The 21307-nt window shown below is 45.1% G+C and overlaps 1 protein-coding gene across 4 annotated transcripts in view; it reads right to left on the bottom strand.

Moving 5' to 3' along the window:
* MYO5B (myosin VB) overlaps positions 1-21307 on the bottom strand; it is a 298226-nt gene that overhangs the window by 131488 nt on the left and 145431 nt on the right. For all 4 annotated transcript variants that reach the window (XM_081212616.1, XM_081212615.1, XM_081212617.1 and 1 more), the window contains exons 5-7: positions 19777-19933; positions 4158-4301; positions 2748-2829 (exon numbers count right to left, since the gene is read on the bottom strand). In XM_081212616.1, coding sequence (XP_081068742.1) covers positions 2748-2829; positions 4158-4301; positions 19777-19933 — 383 coding nt within the window. The remainder of the gene's footprint in view (positions 1-2747; positions 2830-4157; positions 4302-19776; positions 19934-21307) is intronic.

Genomic DNA, 21307 nt, shown 5'->3' with positions numbered 1-21307 from the left:
TTTCTTTGTGCAAGGGGGTCATTTATATGTGCCTCTCCTACCCCACCCCTATCCTGTTCTAGATCTTAGGGGTTTTTTGGGGGGGCTTTCATGTTGAGTTCAATCTTCATCTTCAAACAAAGACAAAAGGATCAGTACCATCTGTAACCTGCACACACAAACCAGTGGACTGGCAGAGGACAGATCTTTTCCTCTTCCAGCAGCCCACTCACTTACTTGCCTGCACAGAATTCCTCACTGCCTATGGCTGCCAAGTGAGTTGTTGAAGATAAGGCTGCCATAAAGAGCCATGCTATGGCTGCAACCCAAATGTACAGCGTCTACATTCCTCTTTCACCCTTGGAGGCAGGATGACCCTCAATACCAGATTCTGGAAATCACAAGTGGGGTGGGGTGGGGGAGCTCAGCAGATCCTGCCTGCGAAGAGACAGCATCTGGGTGTCCACTGTGAAAACAGATTGCTGGGCTAGATCAGCCTTTGGCCTGATCCCAGAGGACTCTTCATATGTTCAGAGGAAAAAGCCAAACTTGCAGGTGCTGTTAACTGCTGACTAAGGGACCGAGAACCCTACATGTTTTGAGCTGGATGCACTGCTCAGAGGCTGAATAAAGCCAGTGGTACCTCTGGTTGCGAACGGGATCCATTCAGGAGGCACATTCGCAACCTTAAAAGAATGCAACTCGCGTCTGTGCATGCGTGGGTCACGATTTGCCGCTTCTGCCCATGCGCGTGACGTCATTTGGCACGTCTGCTCATGCGCGAGTGGCGAAACCCGGAAGTAACCCGTTCCGTTACTTCCAGGTCGCTGTGGGACGCAACCTGAAAATGCGCAACCTGAAGCAAACGTAACATGAGATATGACTGTATGTATTTATTAAATTTATACCTTGTCCTTCCTCCCAAAGGAGCCCAGGCAAATGATAAAACAATAATGACATCTTAAGAGCAATCCTTATCAAGGCTCCTAGGGCTGGGGGTGGTGGCAAGGCAGGTGGAAAAAGCTATTGTCTGATGGCCATCACAAATCTGTTAATTATTCTACAGTGGTGCCTCGCAAGACGAAAATAATCTGTTCCGCGAGTGTCTTTGTCTAGCGGTTTTTTCGTCTTGCGAAGCAACCCTATTAGCGGCTTAGCACTATTAGCGGTTTAGCGGATTAGTGGCTATTAAAGGCTTAGCGGCTTAGCGGCTAAAAGGCTATTAGCGGCTTAGCGGCTTAGAAAAAGGGGGGGAAGCGGGGGGAAATCGGAACACTCGCAAGACGTTTTCGTCTTGCGAAGCAAGCCCATAGGGAAATTCGTCTTGCGAAGCAAGCCCATAGGGAAATTCGTCTTGCGAAGCAGCTCAAAAATGGAAAACCCTTTCGTCTAGCGGGTTTTCCGTCTTGCGAGGCATTCGTCTTGCGGGGCACCACTGTATATGATTTATGTTGTGTTTGTGATGTTCTGTTAAGTTATTTTAATGTATTGTTTGTAAGGTGCTTTGTGATTTGCGTAATAAATCAAATGTAATAACGTAATAAATCAAATCTCATTATAGACAATAGTGCGAAACAGCTCAACTGAAAAGACTTGTTGGAAGGGGAAGGTCTTCAGTACAGAGACAGAGACTGCCTAATATCGAAGGGGAGGGAATCCCAAAGGGAAGGTGCCACCACGCTAAAGGCCCGATTTCTGCATTGTGCAGAATGGACCTCCTGATAAGATGGCATCTGCAAGAAGCCCTCCTGCAGAGTTCAGTGATCAACTGAGTACCGTCTTTTTCGCTCCATAAGACGCACCTGACCACAAGACGCACCTAGTTTTTAGAGGGGGAATGCAGGAGGAAAAAATCTTTAAAGGGAGCGCTGAGCAGAGCCTCCCGCCTGCATTCACTCCATAAGACGCACACACATTTCCCTTTACTTTTTAGGTGGGAAAAATGCATCTTATGGAGCGAAAAATACGGTATATAAGGGGTGAGACAATCTTTCAGGAACCCTGGTCCCAAACTGCATAAAGCTTTATATACCAAAACCAGCACCTTGAACTCAGTCCAACAGACAATTAGCAGCCACTGCAATTTTGTCAACAGTGAGGCAATATGCAGTCCCTAAAAGGGGGATATTTGCAACCAGGTGGTAGTTGTCACAAACGAATGGATCTAGGGTGGCCCTTTTTCAGGACTGGTTGGATCACCACCTCTTTCAGGATGTCCAAAACAACTCTCTCCCTGGATCCACTCAGTCATACCCAAACAGCAAGCTTTAATAAGCGAAGAGGTGCAAGGAACACACATTGCTTGCATCAACTGAAACTGCATCAACCCAAGCAGACACTGAACTGCACACCTCACTAGAATCTGCAGTAAGTTTTGATGTCACATGGAGATTGCTACAAAGGCAAGTGACTTCATTCACAGAGGGTGTCCAAAATGTCTAAAATGCCATTCCTTGGAGTAGATGTTAACAGACACCAGACAATACAGAGAAACTCTGCTAGACGGCTATTTGAGGATGCGATGGAGGCAGAGGACTGGACAATTTACTGCGTCTGTAGAACTAAATGGGCCAACACGGAGACCCAGTCTGCCAGGAACTGCATAGCCCCGCCTCTTTTCCTTGCACATAGTCCCACCCTGGATTCCATTTCTTGGCTGCAAAATCCAGGAACTGATTAGATGGAATTTCAGATCAAGTATCTCACAGTGCAAATAATAAGGAAGCATATGATAAGAGTGACCGAATACTCAAGGATAATATACTCACTTAGGGAGAGTTCTTTAAATTCTGGAAGACTGGCAGAGGCACATAGCTGATAGAAGATGTGATAATTTCTCTCATCATCTGCCTGAGGAGTAAGACAGATTTTGTTTCAGAGATAAGAGCTTGCATTAAGCATAACCTGGAACACCCTCTTTCCCCCTCCTCCAGACATATCCATGCCACAGATTCCACACACATCCACAGATGCCAGTTAAGGATTTGTATTGCTTTATTTACATGACTGCTGACAGTTTACGGATTATAAATAACTCAGCTTGTTCAAGTTTGGGTTCTTGATAACATCTGGTGGTGGACCTGCTCAAGTCCTAGCAATGAATAATGTCTTTACTTCTCTAAGGAGTTTAGGGGGGAAGAACTTTTACTTCTTAATAATGCTAATGCACATTTAAAATGTGCACTGCAGTGCTTTCAAATGTGTCTGAGAGCAGATTCAAAATCGCTGCTTCTGGTATAGCCTCTTTTAAGCCTTATAGGACTGTAGTGTGTTAGAACAGCTGGGGAGATTTTATTCTAAGAGCTTTTTTTGTACTTCCACAAACCTTGAGGTTACCTCTTGTGCATGGATGGTGCTGTTTCGGCTACTTAAGAATCAACTCTCAGAGAATGAATTTGCTGTTGGGGGGGGGGGAATATATTCTCTGTCCTTAGTTGCTCATATGTACGGATGTCTCTCTTTATCTGACCCTCCGTAATTATACCTGAAGGAAAGTCTCCACCCCCATCGTTCTGCCCGGTGCCACTACCAAGAAGGCCCTCTGCCTAGTTCCCTGTAATATCACTTCTCGCTGTGAGGGAACCACCAGAAGGCCCTCGGAGCTGGACAACTGAAGGGACATTTGGACCACTAAACTTCCACTAAATATATATATTTGCATTTATATTCCACCTTTCCCCCCAAGTTGGCATACACAGTTGTTGTTCTCCTCCTCCCTGTTTTATCCGCACAACAATCTTGCAAGGTGGGTTAGGCTGAGAGTGAGTGACTGGCTCAAGGCCACCCAGTGAAATTCATGGCCAAGTGGGAATCTGAATTCTGATCTTCCCAGGGCCTAGTCTGGCACTCTAACCACTGCCTCACATAGAGCAGAACTGCACTGGGCACAGCAGTCCAGAACTACATCTCCCCTGCAGAGATAGGTATAGAAAATGCAGGATCAAATGAAGCAATTACACAGGAAACAGCCCTCTTTAGTTAGGCTAAGAGAAACACTGTGGGGCATGGCCAGGGTGTGGGGGGAGAAAAGCAGAGACAAGTTGGACAGCTCATAATGTCTGAAGAGAGCTATAGGTATCACCCACCACTGGGCAGTGGGTGGGTGTCAATGCACGACTGCTGTTTCATGTTGCTCAGACCCACAGGAAAATATTTTCCAAAATGAGAATCAAACTAACCTGGAACACAACTCTCGATTTCTCCAGTAGGTATGTCCTCATGTTGGCGCCGATGATATGGTATCTTTTGTCAAAGCCAATCTGAATGTATTTCCCAAAGCGACTGCTATTGTCATTTCGAGTTGTTTTCGCATTGCCGATCGCCTTTATGCAACAGAATAAAGCATTAGGGGAAGAAAGATCCTTTTTGCAAGAACGTACATCCTCTCTTAAGTAAACACAAGAAACTTGCAGTTGCCTATAAATAAACAAACATGGTTACATTAAAAGGAAGAGAGATAAAGGCAGACAGAGATGGCAAAACGTCTTGGATGTTAAGTTGTGCACTCTTCAACATGACTACAGCACTATCCTACAGCTTCAGGTCTGAAAAATGGGAGCAAGAGCGATCTATTTTACGGGACTGCTTTTGAGAGCAGCCAGTGCATACTGCAACACCCTTTTAAAGAGTTATGGGGTTCCAGGTGAGAGTTTATTCTGGAATTGCTCATGAACAAGAAGTACTGATTCCAGATTTGAAATTGCAGAGTACACACAATGCTGTTGTCATCATAATGAGCAGGTTGCCTTTCGCCATTAAATGTGTGTCTCCCCTTACTATGAAAATCCAATAAGTAAAAAATAACAGCCTGTATCACGACATCCCTGCTTATTTCCCTTCCTCACCTAAACACAACCTAGGCACTTGGCTCCCAGCAGCACAAACCATATGTGAGGGCTTGTTCCCACCAATTCCCACACGTGGAAAGCATGTTTGATTTCCAACTACCTGGGCTAGGAGGAGTTGCTTGCTCAAAATCTCCACAGGGTAAAACATGCACCAGCTTTTTTCGCTTTAAAAATAAAAATAATGTAGAGGTCTTGTGCAAGACCTGTACACATGCACAGAACAGAAAAGAGGAGGGAGGAGAGATTGAGGAAAGTAACCACACACACACACACACACACACACACACCCCGCTCCATATACATTCTGTCAAGTTCTGCCCACCGGATGGCCAGTGGCAGAAGAACGATGAATATCTATGAGTTTTAAAAATGGGCTTGTCTGGAAACTAAAATGCCATTGGCCTTTAAGACTCTTTTGAGAAAGTCACGTTCATGTATGATGTCAGGTGTGGGCAAGGTAAGAGTGGGGCGTTGGAAGTTACAGCCAGGAGCTTAAGAGTGAGCTCCTGATGGTTCCCCTTTGTTGGGGGACAGTGTGCTCCCACTCTTTGCTACAGCCAGGTAATCTCCTTGAGCCTGCCTTGCTAACGGAGGGGGATGTGGCTTCCTTTCAATGGAAAGCGCTTCTCCTGCCCAGAGCTGCTCTTTGGACCTCTGAAGACTGGAGGTTCAAAGAGCAGTGCAGGGCTGCTAGGAAAACAGTCCCACGCTGCTCCTTAAGCCTCTGATTTCAGGTGTTGTGTCCCCAAGGAATGAATTAACAGATCACGGGTTGTCAACCTGGTCCCTACAGCCCACTAGTGGGCGTTTCAGGATTCTAGGTGGGCACTAGGGGGGTTCTATGGCACAAGCTGAATCTCCTTCCATCGAGCACTGGTGGGCGGTGAAGGAATGACCGCCGGGTGTGGAGAACACTTCCACCCGCAGACAAACCACAGCTGTCTGAACATCATGCCCTCGATCTAATCTTTTGCTCTCTTAGTAGTCTGCCGTGCCCTGTCTGTGACCTTTGTCTCCTTCGTCATACATTGTGCAAGGGGAAAGTGAAGCGGTGGAAACAGGTGCCAAAATAACTTTGTACTACCCCTCGATCTCGGGATTGGAAGATGCGTAAAGGTCACAGTCCAAAATGTACTTGACTGGTTTTGCTTATTGTGTTAATAAAAAGAGCCTCGACAGAGCAAGCTGGCGGCTTGCTTGTGCACAGCTCACCTGCATTACCAACTCCTGCCTCATGCCTCCACTACAGGGCGGTAAGAAAATTTCACCATCAAGAAAGATGCATTAGTGGGCGGTAGGTATAAAAAGGTTGACTACCCCTGTACTAGATGATCTTCCTCAAGTCCTCTGAATGGAGACGACATACCAAAAGAGGACATGCATTTCTCTCAACCTGAGCTTCTAGCAAATGCTGATATTTTTTAGGGTAGCTGGATGCACTTGCACCTTTCCTCAAGCGGCATACTTGAAAATAAACTCAAATATCACAACGCGCCATAAGCTTCCAATGACCTCTTTCCAAAGAAAATCAAGGCTGGCTAAGCATGTGCCCTTAGGAACGCCTCACCACTCAGAGGAGAGGGTGAGGATAATGATAGGCTCCAGAGACAATTTTATTGATTTGCTGCAAACTATCTGATAGTTTCTTTAATAATAGCAGCTTGGATGGAAGTGGCAGAATAATGCCTCTTCAGCAATAGCACCCTGGCATTTTGAGAACCGGGATAGTGTTACAATGCGGGGGTGGGTGGGTGTGAACGCATATAAATTAACACGTACAAAGGATTAGAGCAGGGGTCCTCAAACTACAGTACGCAGGCCAGATCTGGACCACCAGGGTCCTGAACCCGGCCTGCCTGGCAATTGCAGAACCCGCCGCTGTCTAACAGGTCTATGGTGAAGGGAAGTGTGGTGTCCCGTGCGCAAGCGCGACTTCTGCATCTGGCCTCCACTGATACTGCGAGTGGTTGCATAGCTGTCAACTTTCAGATTTGAAAATAAGGGATCAGCAGCCTCGAAAATAAGGGATCAGCAGCCTCACCTGTCCTGGGGACAGTCTACGGGATATCTAACAATCCAGGATAGCAGAAGGAAGCAGCGGGAAACTGCGCTGGAATAAGAGAATTTCCCGCAAAAAAGGGAAGGTTGACAACTATGAGTGGTTGGTTGGTTGTGGGGAGAGGAGGTGGTGCGCGTGCAAGAGGAAGAACGATGCGATCCTGCACACACGCAGCAGGCAGGCCAGCACTTTTGCGCTCTCTCTCTCTCCTATGGCCCATGGCTGAGAGTTCCTTAGGCTGTGCTGAGCAAGGCAAGCGACTCGGGTGAGGCAGCTGCAGGGGGGGGGAGGTTGGCCGCCCCCCACTTTCCCTTTTCAGCTGTTACGCTCTGAGGCGGGACAGGGAAGTGGCCATTTTGGGGGCAGGGAGCCTCATTCCGCCGCCTGGCAGAACAGGTGGGAGGAGGCCCCACCTCAGAATTGAGACGGGCAACTGCTGAGGCATCTCTCCCCCAGCCTCCTTGGTCGGGGGTCAGCCACAACCAGGTTTTAGCAGTGACAAATATGGAACCAGATATTGACCATGTCATTAGCCAAAAGCAGGCCCATACTTCCCACTGAAATACAGTCCTACCTCATGTTACGTTTGCTTCATGTTACGCTTTTTTAAGGTTGCGTCCCGCGGCGACCCGGAAGTACCAGAAAGAGTTACTTCCGGGTTTCGCCACTCACGCTTTGCGCATGCGCACAAGCACCGAATCGCACCACGCACCTGTGCAGACACGGCGCTTCAGGTTGCGGGCTTTTTATGTTGCGAACGGGCCTCCGGAATGGATTCCATTCACAACCAGAGTACACTGTACTTATAAGTTATTTTGGTTAAAATCATTCTTCATTTTAAATATTGTATTGTTTTTCCTTTTTGTGTGCACTACAAATAAAACATGTGCAGTGTGCATAGGAATTCGTTCATTTTTTTAAAAAAACCCTCTAATCCGGCCCCCAACAGTGTCTGAGGGACAGTGAACTGGCTACCTGCTTAAAAAGTCTGAGGACCTCTGGATTAGAGAAACCAGATGCTTTATATTCTGTAGGCAACCTTTCGCTTCTTACACGGAAAGGGAGTGAAAGTAAACTCTGAGGATGATATCTCTCTAAATCACATTCAGAGTAAACCCATTGAAATTAGCAGACTTCCTATTACCGATTCCAGTGGGTTTACTCTGTGCATGACTAATGTTGGGTATCAACTTAAATTATCGTGCATTTTTAGTATATCTAGACACCTACCTCTTTATATGATGGTATTATACTGACCATACAAATAATGGAGTCAATATTTTAAATGGGAAAGACTTCTCCCTATTTATGTCATCTATCTGCTTTTCAGGTATTTATAAAAATTAGATTTTTTAAAAGTGTTATATATGTGAATAGTTGTAATAGTCGTTTTTATCGTTTACATCTTTATGCCACTCTTCCTGCAAGGAGCCCAGAGAGGGATAAAAATTGGGCCATTCCCAACTCCTCAATTTTATCTTCACAACAACCCTGTGAGGAAGGGTTTGACGGAGAGGTAGCTTCATAGCTGAGCAGGAATTTGACCCTGGACCTCCCCAGTGCTCCAGCTAGCTGCGCTGCGACCCAAGTCTAGGCTGCAGAGTAAGACGAGATGTGAGACTTTATGCCATCTGACAGCAGGAGAACTGAGATTGCACAGGCAGAGGAGTCTGTTGTGTTTACAAATTGGGCAAAAAGCCTCAAGCCTCTCCAGGAGAAAGAGATGCAAATTCTTTTTTCCTTGCCTCTCCATGCAAGGAAAGGAGACCTAATAGCAGGAGTCAGTGAACAGAACAGAGAAGCGGCGGCTACCCCAGGTCACCTTCCTGCATAATGCACGGAAAGTGCATTTCCTCCTAATGGGAAGCAAAGGACATCCTGCCACACATCAATTTGACATATAAAAGTGGCGGCCATGTGTCCCATTTCACAGAGAGGAGTCCTCTAATTCAGGCATGTCCAATGGGTAGATCGTGATCTACTGGTAGATCACTGGACGTCTTTGGTAGATCAGCGGTAGATCACTCGCTCCCCCCCCCCAAGAAACTCAACCACTTTGGCTTCCCAAAAAAGCTGAACAACTTTGACCTGAACCCCCCAAAAGGGGGTAGATCGCTGCCAGTTTTTAACGCAGTCTCTTGGGAGTCCCCCCGTCCCCCGTTCTAGTTTAAGAGATTTCCTGTTCAAGCATGGTTTAAAGCAGGGGTCGGCAAGGCTTACTTTGCCTGGACCAGTTCACTGCCGTGGAGCCCCCTCTGCGGGCTGGATGGTGGGCGCACGTGAGTACGTGCAATTTCCAGTGTCTGCACAGATGTGATTTTTGGCGTCTGCGCATGCGCAGATGTGTTTTCCAGCACCGTGAAAGTGAGTCCCCACGCTGCACTGGTTTTGGTTCGGTTCGGGGGCGGCTCGGGGGCCGGTAAAATGACCCCATGGGCTGGTTTAAAGTTACCCAGCAAAGGAGTTGCCCATCAACAGTTATCAGCAGTTGGACAGCAAAATGAGCAGGTGCACACAACTCACCTGGGTAAAGATGCATGCTGTTTTAATTTATTTCTAAGTTTGCACCTACGCATACATATTATGTGCTATTTTAAGCACATATCTGCATTATGGTTTGTCCTCTTTTTCTTTTGCAAATCAGGAAGTAGCCACCCAAACCATAAGCAAAGAACACGTGTTCATTAGGAGGTGCTTATTTAGCAGATTTATAGTCCACCTTTTCTCCTTTTAACTCGGACTTGTGTTTAATTTTTTTTAAATGCTTGCTATTTAACACGCTTGCCTGGTAGCTGTTGGTGAATAGGTATTTCAATCAGGTGTGTGAGCAAGCTGGCAGAGGAAGGGAATGCTGCTCTATCCCTCCTTCACTAACCTGCTTGGTTTGTGTTCTAGCTGCAGCGGAAATAACATTTATCCCACCCACCAGCAGCAGAAAAACAGAGTGGGCTGACAGAAGGGAAGAACACCACCAAGCCCAGCCTCCTTCACTTGGTAGATACCTTTTAATTCTAGTTTTCTAAGAAGAGAGTAGGCAGCCCTTCCATACTTGTTGTTTAGTCGTTTAGTCGTGTCCGACTCTTCGTGACCCCATGGACCAGAGCACGCCAGGCACTCCTATCTTCCACTGCCTCCCGCAGTTTGGTCAGACTCATGTTTGTGGCTTCGAGAACACTGTCCAACCATCTCTTCCTCTTACAGATAGGTAGCCGTGTTGGTCTGCCATAGTCAAAATAAAAAAAATTCCTTCTAGTAGCACCTTAAAGACCAACTAAGTTAGTTCTTGGTATGAGCTTTCGTGTGCAAGCACACTTCTTCAGATACACTGAAACAGAAGTTGCCCATCTCGTCCTCTGTCATCCCCTTCTCCTTGTGCCCTCAATCTTTCCCAACATCAGGGTCTTTTCCAGGGAGTCTTCTCTTCTCATGAGGTGGCCAAAGTATTGGAGCCTCAGCTTCATGATCTGTCCTTCCAGTGACCACTCAGGGCTGATTTCCTTAAGAATGGATGCGTTTGATCTTCTTGCAGTCCATGGGACTCTCAAGAGTTTCCTCCAGCACCATATTTCAAAAGCATCAATTCTTCGGCGATCAGCCTTCTTTATGGTCCAGCTCTCACTTCCATACATCACTACTGGGAAAACCATGGTTTAACTATACAGACCTTTGTTGGCAAGGTGATGTCTCTGCTTTTTAAGATGCTGTTTAGGTTTGCCATAGCCTTTCTCCCAAGGAGCAGGCGTCTTTTAATTTTGTGACTGCTGTCCCTTCATGGATCACTGCCTTGCCGTGGCGAAGGGGCTTGAATAACTCAGAGAAGCTATGAGCTATGCCGTGCAGGGCCACCCAAGATGGACAGGTCATAGTGGAGAGTTTTGACCAAACGTGATCCACCTGGAGCAGGAACCAGCAAGCCACTCCAGTACCCCTGCCAAGAAAACTCAATGGACAAAGACAACAGGCCTTCCATACTAGAAGAATAAAAAATGGCTTTCCCAAAAAGAAGGGACTTTTTACCATATGTGGTGGGATTGTAGTGAAATTAAAAAATATTGGGAAATGATATATAGTGAGTTGAAGAAAATGTTCCAATTAACATTTGTAAAAAAGCCTGAAGCATTTTTGTTAGGGATTGTAGGGAAAGACCTGCCAAGGAAATTGAAAAACATCTTTATGTACGCGACAACGGCGGCAAGAGTCTTAATAGCACAAGGATGGAAGAACGAGGAAATCCCGCCTTTGAACAAACCAGAAGTTACCCTCCATCCCACACCTGATGTCTACTTTGGAGGGCTTTGTCAGTGGGACAGCGCCCTCTACTGCCTTCCTCCAGCAGTGCCTCAGCTGTAGCTGTAGGTCAAGCCGTTCCTGAAAACAACCCTCTCAACCCCACCAATCCAGAAGCAGAGAATACGTCCATGTTAGGAGGACAGGGCTGCCCCTGCCACAGAATTATTTCCAGTTAGCTTAACTTAACAATGCTCACTGATTGTTTGTATGTATGAGCAAGCTAAACTCTGTGCCTCATAGTTCTCAAACTTTATCTGCATAAGTCCAGTTTCACACATGCAGTAGAAGTGGCATGTTCTGATTTATAGCACTGCACAGAGAAATATTGTGGGCACTCATAATTAGAGGGAAAGAGCCATTGTAGGCCTCAAAATTATGTAAACTTATGAAAATGGAAAAATGTTGGGCCAATGACTTGAAATTTTGCCTACCTGAATCTACCTGATGAGGTCTAAAAATGTGCTAAAAATTGCCACAGGGACAGCAAATTTTAAAATGCTGAAGATTAGCACATTGACTCCTTTTCATTCCAATTTTTAAAGAAGCTTATCATATATTTCTTTCCATTCTGGGTGAGAACTACTGGTGTACTTCATTCAGGCTTGTTGAGGAAGGCATTCTGTCATCATTTGAAGTTATAAGCAGTGGTTCAAAGGTTTTCCTGCCCCATTAAAAGTCTGTGGGACCAACTACTGACAAAATGAGGCGGTGTGTGCACAAATCAAATTCTGAAGTGAGAATTTTGCCAAGACTACAGTCATATTTGTAGAGGGAGCCACCTAGTGGGTGCTATGTACAGCACCTATTCCCCCAGTAACAGAATATAACACCATGGTGCAGTGGTAAGACAAGGAGTCTCCCATGAAGAAGTAGGCTGCAGCACTCCAGAATGCAAGTTTTTAATGTTACTCCACAAAACACACATTGAAAAGTAGAACTACTGCGCAGCAGAGCAAAAATTTCCAGAAGGGCGGTCATATTAATCTGTTGCAGCAAAAACAGTGAAGACTCTTAGAAAATTCACAAGTGCTAGGGGAGAATGGTTATGTAAGCTTTCAGAATATTTAGAATTAGCCAAATTGACAGATATATTAAGACAAAAACTAAAATGTGAAGTGAAAAAGGAATGGGAGTGCCTAAATGAATACCTTAAAGGCCAAGGTTTGAGGACAGAAATCTGGCTGAGTCTGGAATAGCCTTGTGAAGTGAAAGGATAAGAAAGAGGGATTTATATCTAGATGTCAGGATAGAGATGATAAGGAAAACAGGAAGATACAATGAGAGGTAAAGGAGGCGCTGTGGGATTGGTGGAAGTCAACGTTTGTTATCCTTTTTAGTGTTTGTATTATTAATTTGTAAGATCTGGATTTGTTTTTTTATATGCTTGTTTTTGTGTATTGTGTATTGTTATTTTTTGGGTTTTGTTGTTGTGTGGAAAATACTAATAAAATTTACTATTTAAAAAAACAACCACAAGTGCTATTTTTCTGCTTTCAGGAAGCATTTCTTTTGGGGCATGGGAGTTACATATGGCAGCATTCAAAAAATATATCATTCTGCCAGCAGTTCAAAGCACTATGGTCCATTCTACCACCTCATTCCTTTGTGGGGCTCCCTTCTGAAGTTTTGCACATGGCGAGTGGATGACTGGTACAAAACGTCACTTTGGCTTCCATGAATTCCAAGCTCTGCCCCACCCACACAATATTGTCATTGCCACTTGCCATTCACCGCTTCACTTCAAAATGTGCTGAGCCAATCACAGAGTCGCCCAAAGAAATCCTTGAGTGCTTTAAAACAAGATTTACAATCCCAGGCCGTAACTGAAGCTAAAAAGGGTATATATTTTGTGGCAGAAGTCCTGCAAGGAAGATGATGATAATGATATTAACATTTCTGAAAACAACCTCTCCTTTTCATCATAGTTTGTGAAGTAGTGATACCATGGTTTACAACCATAATCCGTTCCGGAGGTCCGGTTGTAAACCAAAACAGGTTGTAACCTAAGGCACGCTTTTGCCAATGGGGCTTCAAAAAAAAAAAATATTGGTTGTAATCCAAAAAAGGGGTTATAATCCCAAAAAAGGGACACACACTTCAGGGTTTGACGTGGTTGTAATCCAAAACTGTTGCAAACCAAGGTAACACTGTATGAACAAGGCTTTTATTAAACATCTAAATGCATAAAAGTGACCTTGAGGAGGGTCACGATGAAGCTGCTTCAAAGGCCGCAAAAAAACAAAAAAGTAGGAGTGGTGTCAAGTTCTCAGGTTAAGAATCTACCATGCAATCTTCAGAGATAAAATTGCTTCAGTGCTGCCTGCCCTTCACAGTGTGGACTTGACCTGCTTGTCGCGATATTTGCCAAGGACCCAACATCACCGCAAAATGGCAGAGACACTCACCTGAGTTTTGCAAAAATTCCACAAAAAAGTGGCTTTTCTAGCTTTACCTTGTTTTGAAGTAAGAGATTCATCTTCTCAGGTTTATACCTCTTAAAGGTTTTTTCTCCCATGCCTGAACAATTATCCTTTGCATCAGGGCCGGCTCTATCAGGAAGCGAAATGAGGCAACTGCCTCAGGCAGCAGAGGCAGGAGGCAGCGAATTTGTGCCTCGCCCTGCTTCCTTGACTGTTTGGCCCACAAAGCCGCTCAGGAACCTCCTGCTTAGCTCCACAAAGTCATCTTCTGCTTGCCTCCCCTCTTCTGCCACTGTGGCCCCAGCTCATTCTCTCCTCCCTCCACCCCCTTACTCGTTATCTGTTTCGTCACTGCAATCCTGGGGGCCACCATCCTCTTTTTTTAAAAAAATAATTTTTATTAACTGGCCAATCACATCAAATTAAATCATATCACACAAATTCCGAATTACAAAGCCGAATTTTAAATTTTGTTGGGGGGGGGACCCATATTTCAAGATCCGAAGGGGGATTCTGATCATCTTTTTGCTGCTGCGTTAATGTCCCAATCAGTCCAAATCAGTCCAAACAAAGTTCAGAGTTTGATCCCATCTTATCTTGCTGTTTCCACATCACATCTTGTTCATGTATTTTCTCTTTTTTCTTTATGATCTCTTCTGATAGTCTCCTTAAGCCGATAAACACCAATAGTAATAATAGTCCTGTGTGAATTTTCCGTTCTGCCAATCCTCAAATCGAGATGGTTTCCATATATCGTCTCCTTCATAGATAACATCACTCTTTCCATCATAGTCTCATAAAGCTGTCGCTCTTAAGTCCCACTGAGGAGTTTAACCCACAATATATAAACAGCTCTATTTCTCTCTTTCTCCTCCCAGACTCAAGACCTCCGACAGAGCTTCCTAATATGGCGACGGCATTTTTAACTGCGTCATTCCCAAGTTCTTACACATTCCACGCTCTTCTTAAAACGTGCTTTGGTTCGAAAGTTTATCTCCACACAGCCTTAAATCCACAGCTTAAGTCCTTAAAACGACATTTCTGACTCATAAGGGGAAGGGATTCTTGTTTAATCACATAGGCTGGGGGCCACCATTCTCAAGCCCCAGTCTCCCGCCTCACTCTGAGGGAGAGGTCCTTTCACAGAACAAGGCATTCTGCACGAGGTGGTCCAGGGGACTGTCTGCGTCACCATGACTTTGTCACAGAAATGATACCTTAAATTCAAAAACTGAAGTGGCAAAAGTTACACTTCTCCCATGTCTTGCTTCATACCCTCCTTGAGTGCTTCTGCTTGGCTGGAATGTGTATTTGGACTATGACGATGCCCTTCATTGCCTGGCTAGACAGATGTGCTGCGTGTGTGTGTGTGTGTGTGTGTGGACACCTCTGACCTTTTTTGTGCATGGCTGAAATGAAGCGTACTGTACAAAGATGAGTCACATCTAAGGTTCCACCCAGTTTTGCATCTGGCCCTGCCTGCCACTGGGATGTTGCCCAAGAGAGATTGTGCCTTTGAGCTGAAAGAGCTTCTCAACTACTGGCACAGCCCAATTACTGGGCAGTGGGGCGGGTACTGAACATTAACCTTGTTTTGATGAGTACCATTTTATTCTTGTGGTGGCAACGGCAGCTGTTTCCTGATACCATTTTCCTCCTCCTCCTGTGTCCTGGCTGCCCTTAGTCTCTTTTGTCTCTGCTGCCATTTAACCTGACTGGCTGTGGTGACGCATGCTTATGCAAGTCTGTGAGATTGCCGACAAAAATACATGGAACAGCCCAGCCCAGGTGATGGTGAGGGCAAATAATATGAAAATTGGCATTGAGAGAAACGGCATTGGGACAACCCGAAAAGGTCGGCAAAGAGCATTGTAAACAAAACAGAAAGCACTTCTCAACTCCCGCTGACAGAAACACGGTTAAGAAATTTCAGAACACCCCTAATTAAAACATTTAAGTTATAGTGCAAGCGACAGAATGTGTTTTGTGCTTGTCGCTCCTTTGATTCGCACCACCTAACTAAGCTCCCTGTGAGGTTCCCTCATTGGGGATTCACCTCCTCACGTCTGAGTTATGGTATCTGGTTTTGCTAATTCCATCCTCTCATCAGTGCTCTCTTAAATTAAAAAATCTGCCATGAGAACACAATCCCGCAGGGATCGCAGCTTTATACAACCATCACATAGAATCTCAATTACTGTCATTCGGATCCGATCATCTGTGTTTAACAGAATAGGGAGGAAGGAAGCAATTATGTGATTGTTGCAGACAGAACCGTCTTCTGCAAACACCGTAATAAAACACAGGAGAGTGGCAGAGAACAAACCACTCTCAGAAAGGAAAACGGAAGCACGGCTCAGGGACAGATTAGCAGCACCGTTAAGAACAAGATCTTCCCTGGGCTCGATAGCAGGTAAGCAGACTTAACAGAATCTCATCACACAATCGGTGTTTTTTAATTTGTAATTTAAGGCAGCAATGAAAACTCCCAGAATAAATGCAATTTGAGAGTTCCTGTTTTTCAGTTATGTTCCCAGAAGCATCTCATGTACAGATCGGAAGATAAAAATGCATTTTTATTCTGCACCGGAAAGACCTTCTCTGAAGTACCATGTTAGCATTGGGTTCCACATACCAAGAAACCTAACACTGCAAAATCGAAACTGATTCCCTGCAACAAACAGAGGACATTGCATTCCCCAGGGGGCACACAATTAAGTCTCTGTTAGTGTACCCACATCCACAGCCTCTCCTCATGGCATCCCTGTCTTTTGTGGCTTGGTCACTATAATCAGGCATACCAAAGCAGGATTTGCATCCACAGTACTGTTTCTATGCATTCCTATGGGGGTAAATTAATTCACCTCCTTGTATCACAAAAAGAGAAAGGGCTTCAATCAAACACACCGTTGATGACAGGGTGATGCTTGCCCCTGCTAATAGAAGCAGTAGAAGGGAGCACAGTATGGGCAAGTTTTTGCCCCATCCCTCATTGCAGCCAACTTATTTTGCCCCATAGCAAACAGAGACAATCACAATCTGTCTAAAACAATCCTAGCACTTTTACCTGCTCAAGGTGTTCCAACCCTGCAACTGGAAAAACTATGCGGAGCTAGACAGGACCTTGGCCCGACCACAGCAAAGCTTTTGGGTTAATTTAAGCAGCATCCAAGGATCTTCCAAATTTCAAAAGGCTACTTGTCAAATGGTACAAGTCCTTGCAAAAGGCACGAGGGTGGCATTGCTACTTTCTCTGATAGCCGCATATCAGTGCATGCTTAAAAGTGGACAATGGATATGCTTTAAAGGCCAGACCTGGATGCAGGGTTCAGCTTAAAAGATTCAAGACAACCTTGTATTGGCTGCCAGCCAGAGCTTATAGCAGAAAAGCTTCAGCATCTCTCTTTAATGGGGGAAAGAGGAGCCTGGGCAACACTAGCCAAGCTGCCAGACATCTAACAGAGTCTGCCACACACGCGGCAATTAATTCTCTTATCACTACAAATTTGAAAATTAGAGTTGGCAGTAGAGCGCTCATTTATTTTCGGGAGCAAAAGGATGAGAGTACTCAGAAACTGGAGCAGTTGATAAAGAAACCTCTGTCAGTGCAGGAGAACGAAAACTTGGGACACAGATATTAGATTCAGCTCCAGCCTCCGCAATGATGCAGTGAGCACAAGGGGGCTACTAAGATCACTCCAGAGCCCAGCGTATAGGGAAGCCCAAACAGAGCGAGCTTCATAGACTCCTGAGCCACTGCAAGGTGCTTGGACTGTGTTGATCCCACCTCTCTTACACCCTGCTGCTCTTCCAGCCCATCTGTAAGCTCTTTGAACAGTATTCTCCAACAGGCACTGTGCACTGCAGTTTCCATCATACCCAGGTAGCGTGGCCAATGGTCAGGGATGACAAGAGTCGTAGTCCAAAGCATCTGGTTCATGTCATGCCCCAGACTATAAACCTTGGCAACTCAGAAGGGGGGATGGAGCCACTCTCTGGTCCGTCTATGCACAGCTGCAGAAACTAGAGCATGAATGTCAAGGGGCTGCCATTGGAACAGGGGAGGGAGCCAGGGGGATACAGAGCGCCTCCGGTGCTTCTGAGGAGCAGCGCCTCATCGAGCGGTGGGGAAAGTCACGCCTCCAGTGGAGCAGAGTGGGAAGGGGGGAGCCAAGCGAGGGGGGAGGGCTCAAGGATGCTAGCCCAGCTAGCCAGGAGGCAGTAACGCCATTTCCGTCGCCCAGCTTACACAGAGGGGTGAAATGTAAGGAGGGAAGGCGGAGATTTTGGGTGTCCAAGTTCTTATGTTGGAGGGGAAACCGGAAGGGGCCACTCCCGGAATCTGCAAGCGACTAAGACGGACATGAACTTCGTGATTCTGCACTGTATATAGTTTGCACCAATAAAACCTGTAAAAGACAGGTCGGAGTCTTGCCTGGTTACTCATGAGCAACCACCACACGTACCTGGAAATGAATGCCTTCCCCTGAATCCTGAAGAGACACCTCTGCCACCAGAGTCCAATGACTAGTTCACAGACTTCTTGGGAGGATCAGGAAAGTGCTGAGACAATATCTCGAACTACCTAGTCCTGCAGTTGCTCTAAGGTGCTGGTGAGATAATTTGGATGTTCTGCCTCAACTGCACAATCACCAGCTGTGGTCATGAAACCCACCCATAGATCTCTCTCCAAGGTGCTGAACCCACTTTGTTTTGCCTTTCTGTGTTCACAGAACCCTGGGATCCTCTGTGCTTGGGCTGGCTTTCATCCCTAGCAGTAGGCATCCCCATGGGTCAGGATAGTACAATGTTGCATGTAAGGCTCTACCCAGCTGAAAAAAAGTTCCCCCTGAGCCCCACACATTGCCTCTGTAGAGTTAAGCAGAATGCCCTCCAACCGAAAGCCAGCCTGTTGCCAGCAAAGCTTTCTTTTGCTGAAGACTGATGAATTTTCTCTGCAGCAAAGCATAGTAGGAAAGGGCTTGCTAAAAACGAAATGATTTGACATACAAAAGGTGAAACACAGGAGAACAAAAGAGCTTCTTTGAAAAGGGAATATTGATTCTGTTTCGAGACCAGGCTAATGCAAGTCTCAACTTCTGAAGACTATTATTGGGGTTGGGATCTGAATTCTCCATTAAAAATGAGCTGGGACAATGTTGACACGAAGTCAAATTTGCAAGGACTGGCTGAGGCTGAGGTTACACAGCTGAAGGCAGCACGAAGGCAGCATTAATCTGCATTCAATCTTCGGAAACAACAACAGCAAGAGCAACAGAACTTAAGAATAGACTGTCTTGAACCAAGCAAACTTTGAAATTTCTAAAGGCGGGTAAAACACTAAAGACCACTTTCCATGTCATGTGTTGCTGGCAGGAAACCCCTGGCAGCAGGCACAAGTCAGTAGCGTCATAAGCACAAGAGGAGACTGGAACTTTGATCTGGTTGACTCAGAATAAACCCCCACCAGCCCTTGCAGATGCATCTGGAGGGGCAATGAGCTGAAACAGGGAATTCGCCAATGAAAAGCCTTCCATTTCCCTGAGGTTCTCCTAACTGTTCATTTCCACATTCTGCTTCAGCTTTCATACAATGTAAAAGCCGCTTCCAGAAAACTAATGGAACATAGTGCATGCTTGGTATTCATTTCCTGATTCAAGAAAAAATAATATCTGTTTGAGACCCCCTTAATTCGGAAAGTCACAGGAGTAAAGTGATGAAATTGGGGGTGGGATACCGCCATGCAGTTCTTCTCTGCTGTTTTCATGGGGGGACTATTATTTGAAGAACCAACCCTGCATAAGGAACATAGCAGTGGGGTCCGTTCCAGATCAGCTCACAATTAAGAACTTTGGAAATGGGTCGAGAGACAGGCCCCCTGCAGAAAATGTTGCATAACTTCAAATATTTTCTGCAACATCAGTTCGCTCAAACAAATTTGGATGCCATAATTTCAACGCACTGAACGTTTTATGGCTTATCGGTGTTTATTTTATTTCATGCATCTCAAATATTTTCCACTGCTCTCTTTTCATTTGAAATGTTTTTGCTTTTTCAATGAAATCTTTCATCTTGTCTTTATCTCTCTCCACAAGGTGTACGTATCGTAACACAAATGCTCTTTCCCTCCCAGATTGCCCCAAAGTAGAAGTATTTATGCCACAGTTGAGTTGGCCCTTACCTCCATGATAGGACTGGAAGCCAGAACTTTCTCTTCAATATTGGTTTCGCTGGAGGAGCCTCCAACAGATGCGAAGTAGCGCATGGCATATTTGGCAGAGACGGTTTTGCCGGCACCAGACTCCCCGCTAACAATAATGGACTGGTTCTTCTCATCCCTGTAGGAGGAAGAATGAGGCAGGTGTTACATTTAACCTCTTAACATTGCTCTCTTTTCTTGGCCGGCTCATATCACTTCATATTGTCTGCCTCCCATGTGAGTTCCATTTACCTGGAATTGGCCAATGGCTCTTTCATTCCATGTAAAGAGTAGAATTGATATGGCAAGGATCTAAACTTCTCAGTTATTTGAAACTTGGTTTATTTATTTCAAAATGTGTCCTGCCTTCCTAAAATGTTAAAGGTAGGAAATGGAGAGAAAGAGAGAGCATATTTGCATGCGCAAGCACAAACAGACAGAGCTGTTCGCCTCTACATAGTTCCATCCTTATTTCAGACATTGTGATATATCAATATATTGCAATGTTTAGCTGGTGATATATCGTGATGTTGAAAACCTGATATCTCCCAGTCCTAACAGCTGGTCCAAGACATTTTGCCACCTGAGGTGAAGAAGAAGATGGTGCTTCCCCATTCCTTTTACAAAGGTGACCAGACTGGTATCTGCATCTTATTTCAGCACTAGAAATTAACCACACTCTTGAAATTGGGAAGGGAACCAAGTACACCAGTGTGAGATCCTTGGAAGATGGTACATAAGGTGGTACATAAATGTTATAAATAAATAAATCCCTATTTTTGCAAGCCTGCTGGCATACATTGTTTCCCTCACTTTTGTTCTGCATCTTTTTTTTAAAAAAAAATCATATTTATTGAAGTTTCCAAAACTCAAAAAAGAAAAAACAAAAGAAAAAGAAAAAATAAGCCTTTACAATTGAAACCTTACTTTCATTAACATCTTTCCAGGACTCCCCCATCTCCCTCCCTATTGTATTCCCCTTTCATTAATTTGGTTCCACAAGTTCTTACTCCCAATTTAAAACTTATTTTGTTTAACCCACTATTCAATTTAGTAATATAACCACTTTCCCTTTACATTCCACCATCCCTCATCATTAAAAGAAAGTTTTTCCCCCAAGGTCCACCCCAATTTCCTTCCACGAATTCCCTTTTTTTGATAAACACGGCCAAACAAGGTAAAAAATATAAAAAGATTCAAAAAATAGTTGTACACCCTTTGGATTCCAGATCTCCCCCCACCCTTCCCCGGTTTCGATTCCCCATGTCCATCAATCTATCTACTGTCAGCCTGGAGATCTCACGTCCATAGCCGGTTGTTGTTTTTTTCCAGTTCCACTTTGCCGGTTTTTTTTTTTAATAATGTTTAACTTCAGACGCCCAGTCTTAAAGAGGCCCCTGACAGGCCTTTAGTTTTCCTTGGTCTTTCACAATAATATGGCTCCTCCCTTGTTCTTTCCAAGCCGTCATCAGTCCTTTGTTCTTTTTTCTCACTTTCTCAGGTTTCTTTTCCT

This window comes from Podarcis bocagei, assembly GCF_964188305.1.
Source record: "Podarcis bocagei genome assembly, chromosome: 11".
Classification (NCBI taxonomy): Eukaryota; Metazoa; Chordata; class Lepidosauria; order Squamata; family Lacertidae; genus Podarcis; species Podarcis bocagei.
Note: the sequence above shows the minus strand (reverse complement) of the source record. Positions and strands in the feature narration are given on the sequence as shown.